This window comes from Heteronotia binoei, chromosome 21, assembly GCF_032191835.1.
Source record: "Heteronotia binoei isolate CCM8104 ecotype False Entrance Well chromosome 21, APGP_CSIRO_Hbin_v1, whole genome shotgun sequence".
NCBI lineage: Eukaryota > Metazoa > Chordata > Lepidosauria > Squamata > Gekkonidae > Heteronotia > Heteronotia binoei.
The window spans coordinates 154,600,205-154,622,072 of record NC_083243.1 but is presented as its reverse complement, the minus strand read 5'-3'; the positions used below and the strand labels follow the sequence as shown (position 1 = coordinate 154,622,072).

General features: G+C 43.6%; 1 protein-coding gene across 1 annotated transcript in view; it reads left to right on the top strand.

Annotated features, from left to right (window-relative positions):
- KCNQ1 (potassium voltage-gated channel subfamily Q member 1) overlaps positions 1-21,868 on the top strand; it is a 523,393-nt gene that overhangs the window by 41,346 nt on the left and 460,179 nt on the right. The window contains exon 2 of the mRNA XM_060262295.1: positions 21,249-21,339. Within this exon, the coding sequence (XP_060118278.1) occupies positions 21,249-21,339 (91 nt within the window). The remainder of the gene's footprint in view (positions 1-21,248; positions 21,340-21,868) is intronic.

Here is a 21,868-nt window from a genome sequence, read left to right as displayed (position 1 = left end):
TAAACTTCAGATTGCTTACATTGATATTATGTATACTGAGGTATCTGAAGCAGAGGAACAGCTACTGATATCCAAATTGCTACCTTTGTATCCAAGCTTCACTGATCATCTGGGGTGGTTGGTTTTTATTTGAACAGTACTTGTAAAAGAAAAAATTAATTATGTTGCTACGTCAGATTGCCAGCAGGACCTTATCATGTATTTTGCTGTTCTGAAAATTACTGGCTATGTAATTTTCCAAACTTGCTGCCAACCTTTTATAGCACAAAGAGAAGAAATACAATCTTTGAAATGCAAAAGGTATTGCATCCTGAAGAAAGTGAATGAAATGGATAGTTATCTAGTCAATCCATTGCTGCTGCTGTTGCTGTAACATCACCCTCTATTGTGCCACTGTTGTTAAAATCTGGCATCTAGTGTGTAGCACTTTTTGTCAATAATATTGATAATAAATAGTTTGTTTCAAAATATAGAGTAGCAAGCCAAGACTTGTATCAACAGTTGTTACTTTTATACAGTTTTTTTCCTTTTGTTACAATATCACTTTCCTGTATAGCCGTCTCTTTTTGTATAATCCACCTGGAGATTGTGGATTATGGTATTGTGGACAATGGAGATTGTGGTAGCCCTAGGCCTGGCTACTTGCTTCTGTTCAGCAGCAGCCCCCTATGACAGTCAGTGTGACATACTAATTACTGCTTCAGAGCAGGGTCTGCCAGACCCAGGTTTTTGCTGTGGAAGCTGACTGGGTGATTTCAGACCAGTCACAGACATTCAGCCTAAACTACTTGACAGGGTTATTGTGCAGATCAAAAGGAGAATGATGTAAGCTGCCTTGGTTCCCCCCCCCCCCCCACTGTGGAGAAAGACTGTCCCTTTTCTAGGTAGAGACTGCAGAGAGGAGGAAGGAGACAGAAAGCTGAACTCAGATAAAGGTGGGTTGATAGTTGGCTGGAAAGGAGATAGGGTTGCCAGCTCCAGGTTGGGAAATTCCTAGAGATTTGAGGGGTGGAGCCTAGAGAGGGTGGGGTTTGAGGAGAGCTGAGACCTCAGACAGGTACAATGCCATTTCTGTCTGGAAAACCATTATTGCCAATCTCCAGGTTAGAGATCACCTAGAATTGCTCTCCAGATGGCAGGGATCAGCTCCCCTGGAGAAAATGGCTGCTTTGCAGGGTGGACTTTGTGTCATTATACCCTGCTGGTGACACTGCACTGTTTTGGTCCACACTGTGGAGAAAGACTGTACTGAAGACACCGAGGGGCTGTGTGTGAGTGAGTGCCAAGGTGGTTGGGAAGTGGTTGGGGGTAGTTGGGAAGACAGAATGTTTGGAGGTGAGTGAAGGCCAAGTGTTGGGGGATGGGTGGAAGGGAAGACAGCAGGGGTGGAGGGTGAGTGAATGACATGGGTGGGGGGAATAGTGGAGTGCCAAGGTGTAGAGGTAGTTGAGAGGAAGAGGTGGTTGGGGTGTGGGGGTAGTTGGATGGTGGGTGGGTGGGAAGACTGAAACGGTGGTGGGGCACTTGCCCAGAGCTTTTTTCTAGAGTCCACTGTATTTTTCCCCACAACAGGAAAATATTTTACCTAAAAATCCTGTATATTCTAGCTTGATCTATTTTTAATTATGTATGTGTTATCGCTGTATGAGTTTAGTGGTTTCATTTTGTTTTGTTTATATCAATAAAAGTTTTGTTTAAACTTAAAAAAAACCCCAGGTCTTATTCCGCGTGCGTGTCTGTCTGTCTGTGTGTAAACATCATTATGTCTATGTGGCTCTTATGTTAAGCAAGTTTGCTGCCCCCTCCCCCCCTGTTGCAGATTATTCCATTACTAAATGGTAATAAAAATGTACATACAATAGAATACACCAATTAAGTTGCAGTTCCTTGCACTCTTTATAAAAACAAAACATAATGATGTAGACAGACAGACAGACAGACAGACAGATAGATAGATAGATAGATAGATAGATAGATAGATAGATAGATAGATAGATAGATAGATAGATAGATAGATAGTGATCAAACTTGCTTAACATAAAGTCACAGAGAATAAATATCATATGTTGGAGAGCCACAATACATGAATGCGAGGGGGAGAAGGAAGGAAGATGGGGATGGAGAAGTGGAAAGAAAGCAACTTTAACTTCAAATGCATTCTCCAAGCACCTCCATGTTGGCTGGCTTGGCTTGGAGAAGGGATTTGAAGAGACAAATGCCTTCTTCAAGCTGGCCAATTGGGCAGTGTGGGCTTTGAGAGCCACACAATATGTGTGAAAGAGTCACATGTGGCGCCTGAGCCAGTTTGGCCACCCCTGATCTATAGTAATAAAACATGTTTAAAAACTTTTAATAGTCACGAAGAAATACCTCCTGCCGCTCATTCAGATTTATTTTTTGAAAACTAAATGTAAGGATGCCATAGGAGATCTTGTTCAGACAAAGTTTATGATTTTATTTCCATATGTGCTATAATATAGTTTTACAATCTGATATGGAAACTAACATTCTGAGGGCTGAAATACATGATACGCCCAACATGTGTTTGGTCACAGGTGTGCAATTAGACTTGCAGTCAGAAGAATATTGGGGAAACTTATGTTTAATGGTTCTTGTGCAGTTGACACTCTAAAACAGGGCTGTGAAGGAATGAAGGAGCTTCTAGTGTCCCTTCTGCTCAGTTTTCCTAGTATGTATTAGGATAATTTAATGGGGGCTCTGTTCTGTTGGTGGGAACCAGGTGGGAGAAAAACTGGAAGTGCTCTGTCCCCCCTTGTAGTGCAGCACTGAACAAATGAGCACAGTTCAAGTTTCCTTTGAGTTTCCTCCATGTATGTCTGAGTCCAATTGTACACCCATGGCCCAACACATGTTATGCATATCGTGTATTTGAGCCCTGAGTATTTCAGAAACCTCCAAGATTAGTTTGGAAAGTATCTGTCTTGAAACCTAATTAGTTTACCTCATGAACATATGTTGCTCAGTCTTGATATGCTGGAAGATCATTTCAATACATTCTGCCAACACTGTCTAAATATACTATGTCAAATGAAAGCTTAATGTTGGGGACTGAAACCTGACATCTAGGAGAGCCAGCTTAGTGTAGTGGTTAAGTGCACAGACTCTTATCTGGGAGAACCAGGTTTGATTCCCCACTCCTCTACATGCACCTGCTGATGTGTCCTTGAGTCAGTCACAAATTCTCACAAAGTTGTTCCTTTCATGAGCAATTTCTGCCAGAGCTCTCTCAGCTCCACTTTCCTCATGGGGTGTCTCACAGGTACCTCACAGGGTGAGGAGGGGAAGAGACTCCTTCTAAGACTCTTTCAGGTAGTGAAGAGTGGGGTATAAATCCAATCTCTTCCTCCCCTCCCCCTCCTCCTCTTCTTTCTCTTCCTGACAGGATGCACGTGAATGTTTGTCTACCCAAACACAGTCTGGCAATGCCTTGGTCATCCAAAGACTTCCTAAAGGGACTCTGTGGTTTAATAATGTGTATGCTCTGTGGCTTGTAAACACATTTAAGGATAATGTGCATGGGTTAAGCCATTTCAGTATTGGGGTATACATTTACCTTTTAATTATTCTGTGCTCACCATATGAAAAATGCTTGGAATACTCAAACATATGAAATGTATCTGAGTAGTACTCTTGTCCATAGGAAGATAATTTTTAGTCTGAGATATTTACTCAGTTATCTCGGGAAATCTTTGGGTTTGTTATGGGAGTAATGGTAGGATGGGACGTTTTCCTCTAAGTATCTTTTAGAGGAACAGCATGGCCATAATGATGGCTGATATGCATTTTTGTTGTATTGAAAGTTACTGTTTTAGTAAGATAGAACACTTTGTCCAAAAAAGTATGCAGGAGAGATTTAAAGAATTTATGGCTGAAACTTTGTTTTGAAGGGCTGGGTAGTTTGTCAGCCTTGTAGTTGTAAAGTCATCAAGTGTCCAGCCCATAGAAGAGGGAGCTGTGTTCCTCCTGAGCTAGTGTGCAAAGGTCAAGGCCAGGGAAACATGTAATCTAGCTGAGTGGATTTCCCTGTGTATATTTTGTGCATGCCTGGGGCTGCTGATGGTCACAGTCAGAGGGATGTCTATGATACTTGTTCAAGAGTCCATTCCTTTACAAAGGTTGAATCATCTCCAATGTTATGTCAGAACAATCTGCCCTAATAAAAGCAGCTGCAAAATTCCTGCTGCTTGCAAGAGTAGAAACAGGAAATAATACTACTTTTAGAAGCCCAGGAGTAATAGTGAACATTGTCCTTCATTGCAGCAAGTATACATTTTCACAATAAATTATCTTGATTGCTTTTGTTAAGCAGCACTTAGATTCACAAGTACCTTTAATGAAATGTGCATGTGAAGTTCTGGATACTTTTATTACTTCTTAATAAAGGAGAAATCTGAAACCTTATGCATTAAAATAAATTTTGACTGTATGATGGTGTGGCAAATTTTCTGCTTGTGTTGCTAGCTTTATAATTTGCATCCTTAATTGACCATAGGATTTCACCGTTCGTGGATACACAGCTTATGATTTTACTTATTTGTGTCATGTGGCCTGACCACGTGATGTAACTAGCTCTGAGCACACCATCCCTCTGTGCATTAGGAGAGTTGGCTTGCCCTCTGCCTCTGCACAGTGACCAGCTCATCAGCAGTACTGTGCCTACATGCACAGAGTTACATGGTGGCTAACAAATCAGCAGGACCAGTGGACTTGAAGTGTGGTGTTTGACTGCAGCATTGCCATGTGAGTTGTCCAGGCCAGGTAGGCCATCACTCTGTGACTTGCTTGACAGTGTTGCAACCAAGTCAGGGCTGAGGAAGATTTTAGATGGGGGGGGTCCAGGGGATAAAAATTTAGATGGAGGGGGCTGCGGGGCAGGCGAGTGAGAAGGGCAGGGTGACTGAGGAAGGCCGGTAAGGCGGCAGGTGAACAAGAAATGCGGCAGGTGGTGGATTGCCAAGGAAGGTGGCAGGCAGCTGAGGAAGGCGGCAGGTGGCGACAAAGGAAGGTGAGGAAGGTGGCGAGTGACTGAGAAAGGTGAGCAAGGAAGGCGGCAGGCAGGAAAGAAAGGCAGGCGAGGAAGGCAACGGACAGGTGAGAAAGGCTGCGGGTGAGCGAGGAAGGTGGTGGGTGAGCAGTGAAGGGGCCAGAAAGGTAAAACAGGTGGGAGATTAGTGGGGTCTTCCCACCTGGGCCCCCTGTAGCTATAGGCCTGGAGACTTGGGGGCGGGATCTTTCTTGGGCCATTTTGGCTTCTCAGTCCATTCCTGGAGACAGCAGACCCTTCTTCCTTATATTCACAGATATTGCCACTTGACACTAGCAAATCCCACTGTTTCCCCACCTTTCCACCTTTCCCAGTGTTTCCCCACCTTGCCTGCCTGCCTGTTGGGTAAGAGAAGGTTTTTGATATGGTTTTGAGAGGGGTGATTTAGAAGACATGATGCTGCATGAATACATTCAGTTCTGCTGTCAATATAATTAATGTGTAGATAAATTGTTAGGCAGTGGTAGTGATGCATGTTGGCACTAATAATATTGGGAAATGTAGGTGGGAGGTCCTAGAAGAGAGATGGTGGCAACTTGTATAATGCCAGATGGGTAGATGTGGGAGGAACCTGCCCAATCCAGCAACAGCCTTCCTCCAGTCCCTTGGAATTCTAGGTCACATGGTGGGGAGAAATAAGTTAATGAAGTTGCAAAAACCCACATTCTTCCAGTTCAGTTTAGCCCAAAGGTGTTGAACTCATTTGTTATGAGGGCCAGATCTGACACAAATGGGACTTTGTGGGGCCAAGCCTTGCATGTCATAAAAATGTAATGCCAGGTAGTGGAGGTATAAACTTTATAAAGGCCATGTGATGAGCCTTTATAAAGTTTATACCTATACAGTCAGGTATAAACTTTATAAAGACCTGACTGAATACAAAATACAAACATGCTTAAAACTCTTGTGATATTTTGTTTAAAATGGAAAGGCGGGGAAATAGTGGGATTTGGCTATGCAATTTTAAAATAAAGCATCAAGAGAAAGCAAGTGGATCACAGCAGAAATTAAAAATATAAACTAAAATTATAAAATGCTCTGAGCCTAGGAAAACATTAAATAGCTGGGCATGGCAAGCTTCTTCCCCGACCCCACCCTCAGATTGGCAATTGCTCTCCAGTGTAATATTCCCCTTTGGCTGTGGGTTCCCAGGTTAGAATACTCACTAGGCACTAGTTCGCAGGTCCATTCAGCAGAGATAAGCTGGCTCAAAGCATCAGCCATTTATTTGCAAGAAGACCTCTCCAGCAAGCAACAGCTTCAGCTGGTCATATATTGCAAAGAACACGCTTAAAACTCTTGTGATACTTTATTTAAAATGGAAAGATGGGAGAATAGTGGGATTTAGCAATGCAATTTTAAAAATAAAACGTCAAGAAAAAGCACAAGGATCACAGTAGAAACTAAAAATATAAAATGCTCTGAGTCTAGGAAAACATGAAATTGGGCATTGCAAGCTTCTCTTCTCTTCCCCCCCGCCCCAGACTACTCAGATTGATAATGACTCTTCAGTGTAATATCCCTCTTTGGCTGTGGGATCCCAGGTTAGAGTACTCACTAGGCACCATTCTCAGGTCTATTCAGCAAAGACAAGCTGGCTGAAAACATAAACCCTTTATTTGAAAGGAGCTTCAACTGGCCATAAATGCTGCAAAAATGAAAAATGCTTGATCTTCACTCTATTGAAATACATTACAGCACAGCAAAGTTGCAATGAAAACGCAGAATAATTTTTCCATTAAGGTCTCTGGGTCCAGATAGTCCAGTCTATTTGGGTACAGAGACCTTAATGGGAAATACATTCCACATTTTCTTTGCAGCTTTGCAAGCCCAGAATTGCTTCCGGCTGAAGCAGGCAAAAACAAGGCAGAAGGAGCTGGGAATGTTGGCAGCCTTGGAGCTTCAAAGGGTGAGGACAGGTGAGGGAGGAGGGCGGAGAAAATTGCTATGGACCTGACTGAAGTCCTGAGTGGGCTGGATGTGTCCCATGAGCCAGGAGTTTGACATAGGGTTGCCAAGTCCATTCCCCAAAATATCTGGGGACTTTGGGGGTGGAGCCAGGAGACTTTGGGGGTGGAGCCAGGAGACACTGGGGTGGAGCTAGGGGGAGGGGGGAAACGGCTCCAAGGAGCACGGCGAGCCGCCCCATCCACCGCCGCCCCCCCTCCACTGCCGCCCCCCCAGCCGCTCCTCCGAGACGGGCCCAGGCTGAGCCCATCCTGGAGGAGCAGCCATGGCGAAGCGCAGCGGCACCGCCCCCCACGCCCCCAGGCAAAACCAGAGAAGGGGAGGGCAGAGGCAGGCCAGGAGCGCGGCGAGCCGCGAGTCTGGGCCCTAGAAGGACCCAGACTCGCGGCCCGTCACGCCCCCGGCCCGCCCCCCCACCCCAGAGGCAGAGTGGGCGACGCTGCCGCACTGCCGCCGCCCCCCGCCGCTCCTCCAAGATGGGTCCAGGCTGAGCCCATCCCAGAGGAGCAGCCACGGCGAAGCGCAGCCGCGCAGTGGCGCCACCCACTCTGCCCCCAGGCAAAACCAGGGGAGGGGAGGGCGGAGGCAGGCGAGGAGCGCAGTGAGCCACGATTCTGGGCCCTAGAAGGACCCAGACTCGTGGCCCACCATGGCCCCGACCCCCCCGACCCTGGAGGCAGAGCGGGTGACGCTGCCGCGCCGCCGCCCCACCCGCTCCTCCGAGATGGGCCCAGCCTGAGCCCATCTCGGAGGAGCAGCCATGGTGAGCCGAGAAGAGGCGGCAGCTGCACAGCGGTGCCGCCCGCCCCGAGATGGGGCGGCCGGCGCCGCCTTCCCCCCTTCCCCCGCTTCTGTTTTGTTGAGGAGCGGGGGAAGAGGGTGGAAATCCTGGGGGCCCCCGCCAGGGCGGGAGGGTTGGGAAGCCTAGTTTGATAGCCCTGGTTTAGCCCAAATGATAGACCATACTAGGACTCAGCCAGTATGACCATCTGAATCCACAGTAGTACTTCTGAGACTGGACTACTATAATGCACTCTACATAGGTCTCCTCTCAAAGTGAACCCATAGATTCCAGTTGGTGCAGAATGCTGCAGGTTAGTCAGTACCAGGAGGTAGGTGGAAAGTGCATATTACTAACATTCTGCAGTGACTCCATTGGCTGCTCATCAGTTACTGGGTTCATTTCAAAATGTTGGCTATGCCATACAAAGCTGCTTATGGCTTTGGACTGTCATGTCTGCAGGATTGCTTCTCCTCCTGTGCTCCACCATGACAGCATTGCTTTTTTGAGCAGGGCCTTCTTGTCAGTGCCACCCTGGAAAGGGGCAAGATCAATCACATGTGCATTCTCTGTTGTGGCTCCCACGTGATGAGGCTAGGAAGGCTCCCAGTTTCCTTGCATTCTGCAAACTATGCAAAACTGAATTATTCTGGAAGGCATTTTTACAGAACTAATAAGGCTACATTATAACAGAATGGTTCATGAAGATGTCGTAATAAATGGAAAGGGACTGTGGACTATACTACCATGTATCATAAGTAGTATCTGTTACTATATTATTACCCTTCTGTGTAATTTCTGTATTGTTTACATGCCATGTTAATATTTTTTGTTTTAGATTTTTGCTAGATTTTAGATGTTCTCAGTCCTTTTATGCTGCTTATTGGATATCTCATCCTATTGACTGCATTTACTATTTACACTGTTTAATCTGCCTTGAGTCTATGGGAAAGGCATATTATAAATAATGTAAATAAAAATAAATGAGAAGCAGGATTGATCACCTGACCTTCCTTTCTCTATGAAGAGAAAGTCCTCAGACTTTACTTAATACTAAAATGTTTCCTGATTTTAGGGCCACATCCAGCATTATATACAGTTCCATGGAACTTTTTTTTTTTTAATGAAAAACATCTTAAGAAAATGCTGGATGTGGCAGTTGGTGGTAGAGCGAAGGGAATGAGTGTTTTTGAAATATTTTCTTGTTGGCCAGCTATTCCCCTGAAAATCAACTTGCATCAAGATTCTGCCCCCCCCCCCCATAACTCCAGGAAGAACACACACACACACACAGACACATGAAGCTATCTTATACCGGGGGCCAAACTACACAATATGTTTTTTTTAATGAATTGGGTCTGGAGTTTTCCTGGCCAACATGTGCAGCTCCAAAATGGGGCAGAAAACTCCCTTTCAGAGCTGTTCTGGTGTTCCCCACAAATGGTAGGCCCACATGAAATTGGGACCCTGCAGACTTGCTGTGTGGCTCTGAGGAATGCAAGTTGGATCTGTTAAAAGGTATTGTATAGTTTGGTCCACACATCAGGCCATTGTTCTATCAAAGTGACAGTTGTGTACTCTGGCTGGGATCAGTTGTCCAGGGTCTTAGGTCAATGTATAACAGAGAAAGGGTAAACACTAGCTCCCCACCTGCCCTTCCTTTGCTGCTTCTAGCAGAAACTTGTAATTTGGGGGAGGGGGAAACGGGGAAATTACATGTAAATGTATGTAATGTAATTTGGCCTCAAGTTACTATTACTTCAGTCTTCAGCCCTTCTGATATTCCATTTTCTCCATCTTTCTGGAAGAGAACTATTCCCATTTGGATGCTTTCAGGAAAGTTGCTTGACATCACACGGTGCTTACATTTTTAGTATGAAATTTTGAAACCATGCTTCATAACATGTTTCTTTTACAGATTCATTTCTAAATGAATAATATTAATCTTTCCCACTTTCATATTAGTATGATTGTCAATGATTTAAGTAGTTAGCTAGAAGCTAAAATGACTTAGGTTGAGGCTATTGTACTTTGGACACATTATGAGAAGACAAGACTCTCTGGAAAAGACAATAACGCCAGAAAAAATTGAAGCCAGCAAGAAATGAGGAAGACCCAAGATGAGATGGATTGACTCAATCAAGGGAGCCACAACCCTCAGTTTGCACGACCTGATCAAGGCTGTTAACAGCAGGACGTTTTGGAGGACATTAATTCATAGGGTCAGCAAAAGTCAGAAGCAGCTTGATAGCACTTAACACACACAAGCTGTGCTGTGTCATGACAGCATTGCTCATCTGAGCAAAGTATTGTGAAGGTGCCCTCCTGCAAAAGGCTAGTAAGATTTCCAGGTCCAATACAAAGTGCTGATATTGACCTTTAAAGACGTATAAGCAGGGCTGTTTTTGTAGGAAAAGCCCAGCAGGAACTCATTTGCATTTTAGGCCACACCCCTGTCATCACTATTGTTTTGCACAGGGCTTTTTTGTAGGAAAAGCTCAGCAGAAACTCATTTGCATATTAGGCCACACACCCCAACACCAAGCCAAGCCAGAACTGCATTCCTGTGCATTCTTGCTCAAAAAGAGCCCTGCCTATAAACCTTATACAGCTTGGGACCAGCATACCTTAAAGACTACTCCCATATGAACCTACCTGACCATTAGCCGCCCTGAGCCTGCCTTTGGCGGGGGAGGGCGGGATACAGAAATAAAATTATTATTATTATTATTATTATTATTATTATTATTATTATTATTATTATTATTGTTGTTGTTGTTGTTGTTGTTGTTGTTGTTGTTGTCATCTTCAAGTGCCCCCATAATCTGAGGCTAGATGAGTGGCAACCTGAGAAAGTGCCTTCTCAGTTGTGGCATCAAAATTATACAACTCCTTTAACAAGGATATTTGTCTGTCTTCCTTTGTCTTCGACTAGAGTGCAAATTTTGTTTCTTTTGGCATTCCTTTACTGAAGCTTCTTCCTCTTTATTTGTTTTTAGTTATGTGTCTATTGTTAATGTCTTTTACCACGAGAGTCCTAAGTGGCAGAAGGTCAGGATACAAATGTCTTGGTTACATCCTGCAAAGATTCAGTTCACCCCAGTGTACAGCCTACTTGTACGTCAGTCTTGCAGAACTTTCTTTACAGATCTCATTCCTGGAGAAATGTAGGTATATTTCAGCTGCATATAAGAGAGACACTCCTGGAGTGAATTTATGGGTCTGAATCTTTTGGAGTTGTTGAGAAGCTCGACATTAGGCTAAGAAAAAGTACAGACATATCTATATAATCTTTTATGGTAAATAGCAGCATGTAAGATAGAAACACTTATATAGCTTTGATTGGCATAATAATTTGTGCAAATCCTGAAATAGCTAGTCACAAAGCAATCTTCATGGATGTTTCCTATACATAAAGGGTGCAAGACCACTTCAAGTAATAAGACTGGATAAGAAGATAAGAGAACATAAGAGAAACCATGTTGGATCAGGCCAAAGACCCATCCAGTCCAATGCTCTGTGTCACACAGTGACCAAAAAACCCAGGTGCCATCAGGAGGTCCATCAGTGGGGACAGGAGATTAGAAGCCCTCACACTGCTGTTCCCCCCAAGCACAAAGAGTACAGAGCATCATTGCCCCAGAGAGAGTTCCAACAATACACTGTGGTTAAGCCACTGATGGACCTCCACTCCATATGTTTATCCAGTCTCGTTTTGAAGCTTGCTATGCTTGTAGCCGTTACCATCTCCTGTGGCAGTGAATAGGCACTTTACCTACTCAGAATGTGGAAATGAAGGCTTTGTTGGAGAATGTTAATTATGGCACAAGCAAACAAGGATCTGCTAGACTCATGAAAGCTTGGGGGAACTATAACAGAGCCAAAATGAGGGGGGAAATGTCAGGCAAGGTAAGCTGATAAACTTTGGCAGCTTTATATGTACACCCAATTGTGCTACTGAAGCGTGCAGTTTGAGATAGATGCCAAAATGCAAATATTTTGAAAATGCCTGTCTTGTTTTAGAGGAGAGGTTCATGAGGAAGTGTCTGATTACAGAGACATATATTTTCAGGCAGAAAGAAAATATTTATACAGTGCAAATATTTATATAGTAGATTGTGCATTCAAGAGATCATGGGAAATAATTCTGCGTCCTGCACCTGAAGGATGTTATAAGCCAAGGGTGTCAAACTCATTTGTTGCAAGAGCTGTATCTGATACAATGGGACCTTGTCTGGCTGGGCTATATGTATCATAAAATGTAATGTCAGGTAATGGAGATATAAACTTTATAAAGGACACAGACAAACACAATGAAAATATTTTTAAAAACTTAAAATCTGGAGATAATCTCTGCTGTAGCAATCTTTATACTGTTCAGGTATTGTTCAGGTGTGTATCTATAAGTTGCAAACCTACTTTTGATCTGTTAACATTCATTACAGAAATCTCATAGTCAATGCATTGAGCCTGAGGGGGAAACATGAAATGGCTGGGCATTTCTGGCTTTTGTACATAAGTTGTTTCATGTGCTGGTCAAGAATATGTGAAGGTACCATGACACACACTGAGGGCTATATGTTTGTCTACAAAACTATAGTCTTTCCCAGAGAAATAACTAGAACGCCTACAAGAATAGAGAGACAGCAATGTATAGTGGTCAGTATCACCCTAAAATCTGGGAAGTGTAAATTCAAAATCCCTAAAGGAAATGTGCTGGGTGAACTTGATCTGGACACACACACACTCAGTCTAATTCACTGGTTTGAGATCAGTCTGTGTCATGGTACCTTCACATGTTCTTGACCAGTCTAATTCACTGGCTTGTGATTATTCTTCATCTGAATAGTTCACATTGCTTTCCTACTGAGAAAGACTGGATCATGAGGGTATGAATACAGTGAAAAGGGGGAGGAGAACCCAGTTGCACTCAGGAGAGCCCTGGCATAACAAGCCTAACAAAACTTTCTCTCTAATAATAATAATAAGAGCTTGTTTCAGTAGCTTTGCTGTGCAATTGAGAGAACCTAGCAAATTAAATTGTGATGCAAAAGGAAGCAAGAGAGAGGGAGAGGGCTTGTGGGCCACATACAAGCTCTGTGGGGGATGCATCTGTCCCATGGACCACTAGTTTGACACCCCTGTATAAGCAAAGAGGGTTTCCTGTAGTTCTTAAGCATAAGATAAAATGATCTCATGGTTTATGAGAATATATATACCTCAGACATTTCTTTTCCTAATGGATTTTATGTTTGTTTAGTGAGAAGTTTTTAAAAACATCATTGGTAAGTGTGCTTTGAGTTAGCTACATCTTTTTGTCTAATTACATTTCAACCCATACTTCCTGCATCATGTGGCCCCTTGATCCTGTTGTTTGTTTATTTGTTTTCATACCCATACAAAATTGATGGCCAAGTGAGGACCTATTCATTTCATGTGAAGAAGTGAGCTCTTGTTCACAATATCATTTCATTCTTTAAGTTTCCTCTTCCCCTCTAGACTCCCTATTGATAAGAATGTCCTCCATTTCATCCGTTAGGATTCTGAGAGTAGTGGATCCTTCTTCATTGTTATGGGACAAATAGGTGACCTTTGGGTACCTATGGTGGGAGAATTCAGTAGTAGAAATCTGTGTATCTAGACTGCTTGATTGATGCAGATAGTAGCCATTGGCTTTGATTTGCTGCCATCTTGTGGTCAGGTATACTGCCTGGCTCAATATGTGTTGTCAAAAGTTGATATGTTATTTGTAGCCCACTCTTTTCTATAGTAGCAATTTGTAATTAACTCTGAATATATGGCATTTAGAGGAGTTATCTATATGTAAAACTGCTTCTAAAACTCCTGCGTGTATTTTTCCAATGATTTCTAAAAGCTTTTTCTATGCATTCGTAAACTTCCTTTAAAAAGACAGACAAATAAGGAAGGGTGGAGGCATAACATTATGTGAAGGAGATATATACTTGTGAGAAAATACCTTAATCTGAGCATAGCAACTCAGTAGCATGCACTATTGTGAGTAGATGTAGAAATTACCACCAGTAGTCTTTGGAATGTTCAGAATTCGGCAGTGTTGGCTTCTTGAAAAAGCAGTTTGTATGCAAAATGTGGCTTATCAGCTGGCAAACACGTAGAGGCAGTATTCTATTCCTGGGACCAACATCTACATGAGGAGGACTCCATCCTACTTGTATTTATAAACATTGAGCAATTGGTGTACTAATAATGATGGATAGAAAAGTTAAGCACTTTTTGCCATTTTAGAGACTGTGAATAACTGGAGTCCTATCCTCTTCTGGAATTTATCGACTATATGGTATCGATGTTTTGGTTGTGAGACTGTATAAAAATATTGTGAGACAACAGAGAAAGATTTTGTGACTCTTATATGTTTATATTACTACTATGGTTTACTGCGCTGCCACTTATTATTGCTGTTACTGACCACCAACTGAGGCAGAGGATGGATGAGATACTCCTGCAACAGATTGCAGAGTTCTCAAAGTGAAGTGGTCATGGGATATTTCAGTTACCTGGGGATTTGTTGGAAGCCCAAGTCTGCTAAAAATGAAAGGTCAAATAAATTCCTGACTTGTCTTGCTGACAACTTCATTTTCCAGAAAGTGGAGAGGGTAACAAGGGGATCTGCTATCTTGGACTTGATTCTCACCCACAGGGAAGAACTGGTTGATGGAGTGAAAGTAGTGTGCACCCTGAGTTGTAGTGACCATGTGATTTTGGAATTTACAGTCTTGTGGAAAGGAAAAGCTGTATGTAGTCAAACATATGTAGTCAAACTTAAGAGTTATGCTGGGTAAAATCCCATAGTCAGAAATACTTAAGGAGAAGAGAGTTCAAGAAGGGTGAGAATTTCTTAAAAGTGAAATATTGAAGGCACAGTCACAAACAATTCCTATGAGAAGGAAAAATGGGAGACGCCTAAAGAAGCCACGGTGGCTCCATAAACAGTTCTCTAAAGACTTGAGGAATAAAAAAGATAAATCTAGGAAAGGAGGATCTTATAACCAAGGATAAATAAATATAAACTAATAACCAGTGCTTGTAGAGAAAGATTTAGGAAAGCTAAAGCTCACTATGAGCTTAGGCTAGCAAGAGATGCTAAAAACAAAAAAAAAGGGTTATTTTCTTAAGTACAAAGTAAGAAAAAGAGCAAGGACATGGTAGGCTCATTGTGAGGACAAGAAAGTTAAATTGTAAGAGGTGATGAAGAAAGGGCAAACTGCTCAATTTCTACTTTTCCTCAGTCTTCTCTTGTGAGTAAAACAGTGGCTGATTTTATACTGGGCAGAAGATTCTCAGTGTGCTTTAAACAGTGTTAGTTTACATTGCATACTGCTGTCACTTCTGTCTTGCTTTACATTTTTCAAAGTTGTTTACATTCACTTTCTTGAATTGGCAATGAAAGCAGTTTCACCCTGGATGTGCTCCTCACTTGGCAAGAGTACTTTTGAACTGGGTTTTCCTGAACATCTGGGTCTAAGTTCATAAATGTAGAACTTTCCCTCCAAGTTTTCGAACTCCTCCCCAAAGGCTCCTTCCATCATTCGCTTGCGAGAACACTGATTCAGGAAGTCGCTATGTATGTTGCTCAGAGGCATGTCAGTGTGTGCTCCCTTTTAAGCTGGGCAAGAATGCACCCCACCCAGCTACTCTTGCCTTCAAGCCGAAAGCAGCCAGTCAGGGCATTGGCATGGCGTCTCTGAGCATGACTCAGAGGAGAACGCCTCCACAATGTGTTCTTGGAGGTGCTCCATGCCTCCGAGAGCGCACTGCACAGGCCTGGTTTAGCTGGAGCCTGCCCAGCCCTCCTTCCATGCCACATAGCTTGCTCTCCCCACGGGCAGGAATGTGGTGGTGGGGCAGGTGTGGGTGGAGAGGCACAGGGCAGGTGTCGGCCTGGGGTGCCTGAAGCTCTAGCGCTGGGGCTGCCTGGGTCCTGGGCAGGTAAAAGAGAAGGTGGTGACATGCACACCGCTCAGAGGCTGCCTTCTTTGGAAGGCAGTCTCCAAGTGGTGGAGAGGTGCCCCGCCACCCTCTTCACCTGCCTGTGTCCTGGGCAGGCGAAAGAGGTGGTGCGCATCAGCAGTGTGTGCACTGTCATGGGGGGCAGGGGACCTTGCCTGGGGTGGCAGGACCCATGGCCAGTGAATGGTAGTAGACAAGGTAGGCAGCAGCCAGGGTCACCACCTTGCTTATGGGGCACCTACTCCCCACCACTCTCGGCTGAGAGCAGCTGGACAGTGCATTGGCGGTGCTTTCCACAAAGCCAGGCTTGGAAGAGAGCACACTCTGCCTGGCTGCTCTCTTTTGACAAACTTAGAGTTATGCTGGGTAAAATCCCATGGTCAGAAATAGTTAAGGAGAAGTTCAAGAGGGGAGAGCACGGCACTTTCTTCTCCTCCAAGCTCGGAGGAGAAGAGTGGCCTGGCTCTGCTCAGCCGAGTAGGGTGTCTTTTTTGCTTCTGAGCTTGGCTTCCCTTGCAAGGAGAAAGGCGGTGTGCAACAGCAATGTGTGCACTGCTGCACGGGGAGCTGGGGTCCTTGCCAGGGGCGGCCTCTCCCCTTTGCTCCAGTTTGTTGGCAGCTCTGCCCACTTCTCCTCCCCCCCTCCTGGAATAAAAGCCCAGTTCCAACCAGAGGCAAAGCCAAGCCTGTTTTTGGGCGGTTGAGAGTATGTGTGTGACAGCAGCACCTTGACTGGGGTTTCAAACCCTCCCCCCCCCCCTAAACTATGACCAGGCAATCCTGAGAGACAGCTGAATTGAACCTTCAGCCTCTGGGAGTGGAGAGGGCCTGCAGGATTTCTTCCTTCTTTTGCAAATATAGATGCAAAACTCCACAAAAGGTGAGGAGTAAATTTTTAAATGTGGATGCATTTTGAATGATGTGGATCTCTAGCAGGTGGGTTCAGTGCAGATTCAGTGCTTATCAAACCTGAGTGTAAAAACAGCCAGTGTTCAACGTGGCAAAAGGAAAGGGAGTTGCAGCCTAGGATTAGCATAGGGGTAGTATATCAACACAGAGGCAGGGCCCAGACTGGCAGTTTTGGGCGCACAGGAGGCATCTCAGATTGGGCGGGCTCAAAATGGAGTGGCCGAATCCACGTTGCGCACCATCCCCTTGACATGGTTTGGGTTTCTTTTTTCCCATACATTTTTAATGATCATGCGGTCTGGGCAGTTTTTGTTTTTGTTTTAAAAAAAAAAAAGAATACCAGTGAGCTCCTAGAGCAGATTTGTGGGTTCACACCACCAGTTCACCTCACTTGCTCCTGCTTTCATACGCCAGAAGGGCGGATGGTATGCTGCACTTAAATCTGCTACCACTGTGGAAGTGGTAGCTTTTTGAGCTGCTGCTGAGGTGCCTAAGAACAGGGTGAGTATGGGAGTTGGATGGGAGACAGATGTGCGTATTTGGATTTGATCTTTGAGCTGTCTGCGAGCTGTCCCTGTATCGACCTAAAGTACCGGTCGGGACCCAGCATGTTTCTTTAAATGAAACTAAGTCCTCAGGACAAGATGAGCTGTATCCAAAAGAACTAAGAACTTGTGATTTCTGAGCCTCTGTCCATTATTTTTGAGAATTCTTGGAGAACAGGTGAGGTGCTAGAAAATTGGAGGATGGCAAATATTGTCCCCATCTTCAAGAAGTGGAAAAGGAGAATCTGGGTAACTCCTGACTCATCAGTTTGATGAAGAAGAAGAATTGCAGATTTATACCCCGCCCTTCTCCCTGAATCAGAGACTCAGAGCGCCTTACAATCTCCCGTGTCTTCTCCCCCAACAACAGACACCCTGTGAGGTGGGTGGGGCAGAGAGTACTCTCACAGCAGCTGCCCTTTCAAGGACAACCTCTGCCAGAGCTGACCGAAGGCCATTCCAGCAGCTGCAACTGGAGGAGTGGGGAATCAAACCTGGTTCTCCCAGATAAGAGTCCGCACACTTAACCACTACACCAAACTGGCTATCTATACCTGGAAAATTTTTAGAACCAATTATCAAACAGTCAGTCCTGGAACATTAGAAAGGACAGCTGTGATCACGAAGAGACAATAATAAGTTACATCAGACTAACCTGATCTCTTTTTTTGAGAAAGTGACTACCTTGCTGGATCAGGGGAATGCTGTAGACTTAGTTTATCTTGATTTCAATAAGACTTTTGATTAGGTTCCACATACTATTCTTGTTGGCAAGTTAGTAAAATGTGGTTTGGTTCTTGTTACTGGTGGATCTGTAACTGGTTGACAGATCACACCCAAAGAGTGCTTGTGAATGGTTCCTCGTCCTCTTGGAGAGGAGTGATAAGTGGAGGGCCTCAAGGATCTGTCCTGGGACCTGTTTTGTTCAACATCTTTATAAATGATTTGGATGAAGGAATAGAGGGAATGCTTATTAAATTTGCAGATGATACTAAATTGGGAGGGGTTGCAAACAGAAGAAGACAGAAGCAGGATACAGGATGACCTTGACAGGCTGGAAAACTGGGCTAAAATCAATAAAATGAATTTTAACAGGGATAAATGTAAAGTTCTGCATTTAGATAGGAAAAATCCAATGCATGGTTATAGGATGGGAAAGACTTGTCTTAGCAGTAGTATATGCCAAAAGGATTTAGGGGTCTTAGTGGACCATACACCGACCATGAGTCAGCCGTGTGATGCAGTAGCTAAAAGGCAAATGTAATTTTGGGCTGTATCAACAGAAATATAGTGTCCAGATCATGTGAAGTGATGGTATCACTTTACTCTGCTCTGGTAAGACCTCACTTAGAATACTGTGTCCAGTTTTGGGCACCACAGTTTAAGAAGGATATAGACAAGCTGAAACGTGTCCAGAGGAGGGCAATGAAGATGGTCTGGAGACAAAGTCCTGTGAGGAAAGGTTGAAGGAGCTGGGAATGTTTAGCCTGGAGAGGAGAAGACTGAGAGGTGATAAGATCACCATATTCAAATACTTGAAGGGCTGTCAGATAGAGGATAGTGTGGAGTTGTTTTTTGTTGCCCCAGAAGGTCGGACCAGGATCAGTGGGTTGAAATTAAATCAAAAGAGTTTCCAGCTCAACATTAGGAAGAACTTCCTGACAGTTAGAGCAGTTCCTCAGTGGAACAGGCTTCCTTGGGAGGTGGTGGGCTCCCCTTCCTTGGAGGTTTTTAAGTAGAGGCTAGATGGCCATCTGACAGCAATGCTGATTTTGTGAATTAGGCAGATCATGAGATGGAAGGGTTGCATCAGCGCTTACTTCTTGTGGCTCTTTCTTACATGCCTAGCGAAATGCTGATTGCCACTTTGGGGTCAGTCAGCAATTTTCTCCAGGCCAGTTTTGCCAGGATCCAGAAGGGTTTTTGCATCTTCTGGGCATGGAGCAGGGGGTCACTGAGGATGTATATGTGTGTGGGGGGTATTTGTGAAGTTCCTGCATTGTTCAGGGGGTTGGACTAGATGACCCTGGAGGTCCTTCCAGCTCTATGATTCTATGTATTTAAAATATTCATAGTCCTCTGCTTTCTTGTGCAAGTGTTATGGATTGTTCAGTATCAGCACTTAAAGTATTTTTTTCAGTGTGCTTGGTTCAGAAATCCTTAAAATTATATATTGGTGTGTATTTCTGGGCAGGAAATGGGCAGGAAATTTATTAAGCCTTGGACACAAACTACTATTTATAATTATGACTTACAAAACAGCAACACACAATAATATTATACTCTGAGCATAGGGGATTATCCCATGTCTTCAGGACAAGTAATTTCATCATGTTTCAAATTTAAAACTTCAACTAATTCCCGGAGAAATGTGTATCTTGTTTGTGTGTCTTCTTTTTGTTTTCTTACAGAGCCACATACTATTCTTCAGAGCTCTTTTACCTTATAGTTTTTGATGTTGGATCAGGAAGGAGAATTGCATACAGATTAGCTGTTTCCATGTGCAGTTTCTCATTGATCTAGTGATATATGCAAGTGTGATGGGTCGGCACTTTTAAAACACTTAGAAGTGTTGGACAAGCAGCCCAAGCAGGGTTAATTCTTCACAAAAACAGAGAGCCTTGAGTGGCAGGCTGGTCCAAGCAATCTGATTGGTTGGCATCAGCTGAACAGAAAAAGTTTTCTGAGAGCTGAATGCTGAGGAGGAGAATTCATTTGGAATTCAGCCCTGACAGAGCAGTTTAGCACAGATATGAGAACTGGGGAAAGCCAGCAAGGATGAGTGGGTAGTTAGATGGAGACTTCCATTCAGGCCAAAGAAAGGCAATAGATCTTCAAGAGAGACAAGGAATTTTCCTACCCTGTCTAAATAGTGTGATAGTTTTGAAGAGTTAGAAACTGTCCATAGAAACCTTAAAGAGTCAATTAAAAACTCAAGATGAGTACTAGTGGTTCAAGAGAAGGGGTCTGGGAACTGGAAAGAGTGTACCAGTCTTCTGGAAACCAAAATAATTCTTTGAGAATACTCAAAGAAAGTGTACTGGAGTGTATGGGGAAAAGACCATAACAAAAGCCTCTTAACATAAAGATTTAAATCACTGGGAAAAGCCACTCTCAGCCTGAAACTTAAGAACTAAAGTCTGCGCATGTACTGATTTTACTGCAGAATTATCTATATTGAGTTACTTCTGAAATTTTACCCCTGATTTCACCTGACCTGTCCGCTCTATGTTGAATAAAATATATTATTAATTTGAATATCAGAACTCCTCAAGTGCCATTCAAGTTCTTTAAATTAAAGGGGGCTCCCAGCCCTCCCCTTGGGTTCCTGGGCTAAGTCAGCTTTATCATACTGTGACAGGGTGGGACAGCCAGAGTTCTTCAGGAAAGAAGAAAACACATTACAAGGGCAGGGAAACAGAATCAGAGGGAAAGTTCTGCCGCTGAGGTAGGGAAATGGATGGAGTTGCCATAGCAAGTATAGCATGTCCCTGAACCAGTGTGCATATATGTGACAGCAAGTTTGTTACAGATTGAGAGTCTAACTTAACTACATTTATTTATAGAAATATCAATGGGGCTGAATAGAGCACCCACTGCTGTCTAACGGTGACATCCTAAGCAGAATTAAAGTGGATATAATTGTAACTTTGTTTGGAATGATACTGTAAGCTTCCTTCCTTCCTTCCTTCCTTCCTTCCTTCCTTCCTTCCTTCCTTCCTTCCTTCCTTCCTTCCTTCCTTCCTTCCTTCCTTCCTTCCTTCCTTCCTTCCTTCCTTCCTTCCTTCCTTCCTTCCTTCCTTCCCCTTCCTTCCCCTCCCCTCCCCTCCCCTTCCCTTCCTCTCCCAGCATGGTTTGATTCAATATCAGAAGTATATTTCATTGAATGCTTTTAATTTCACTACATTTTTGTCTTAACTAATAGCTTTCCAATGAAGCATTTTAGTGATTTTAATTTTTGTTTTTGTTTTTTTGTTTTGTTTTGTATTTTCAGTTTCCTCATAGTGCTGGTCTGCCTTATATTCAGTGTGCTTTCCACGATTGATCAATATTCAACTCTGGCCACGGGGACATTATTTTGGATGGTATGGATATGGATATCTGCTTAACTAATATGTAACTGCCTGTATGTGAGGTGGGTTTAGGTAATATGCTTTCCGATGTATTTGATGCTTAACAGCTGCCAAAGAGAGTAGTCCTTGACACATCACACAATTAGTTTCAGGTCAACTTGAAATTAAAATTATACTTTTATGATTCTTTGGATGTGGCCTTCTTCTATTGTGTTACTTCCAAAAATACTTACCAGTTTGAAGGCAAGAAATTCAAGACTGCTGGCTCTTATGCTTCACCTGAGCCTATAGAATATAGTTCAGAATATGAAGATATTACATTTGTTAATAGCCTAACCTGTCACTAATGTTCATAGAATCATAGAGTTGAAAGGGACCTCTAGGGTCATGTAGTCCAACCCCCTGCACAATGCAGGAAACTCACAAACACCTCCCCCTAAATTCACAGGATCTTTATTGCTGTCAGATGGCCATCTAGCCTCTGTTTAAAAACCTCCAATGAAGGAGAACCCACCACCTCCTGAATGTTGTCAGCTTGTAG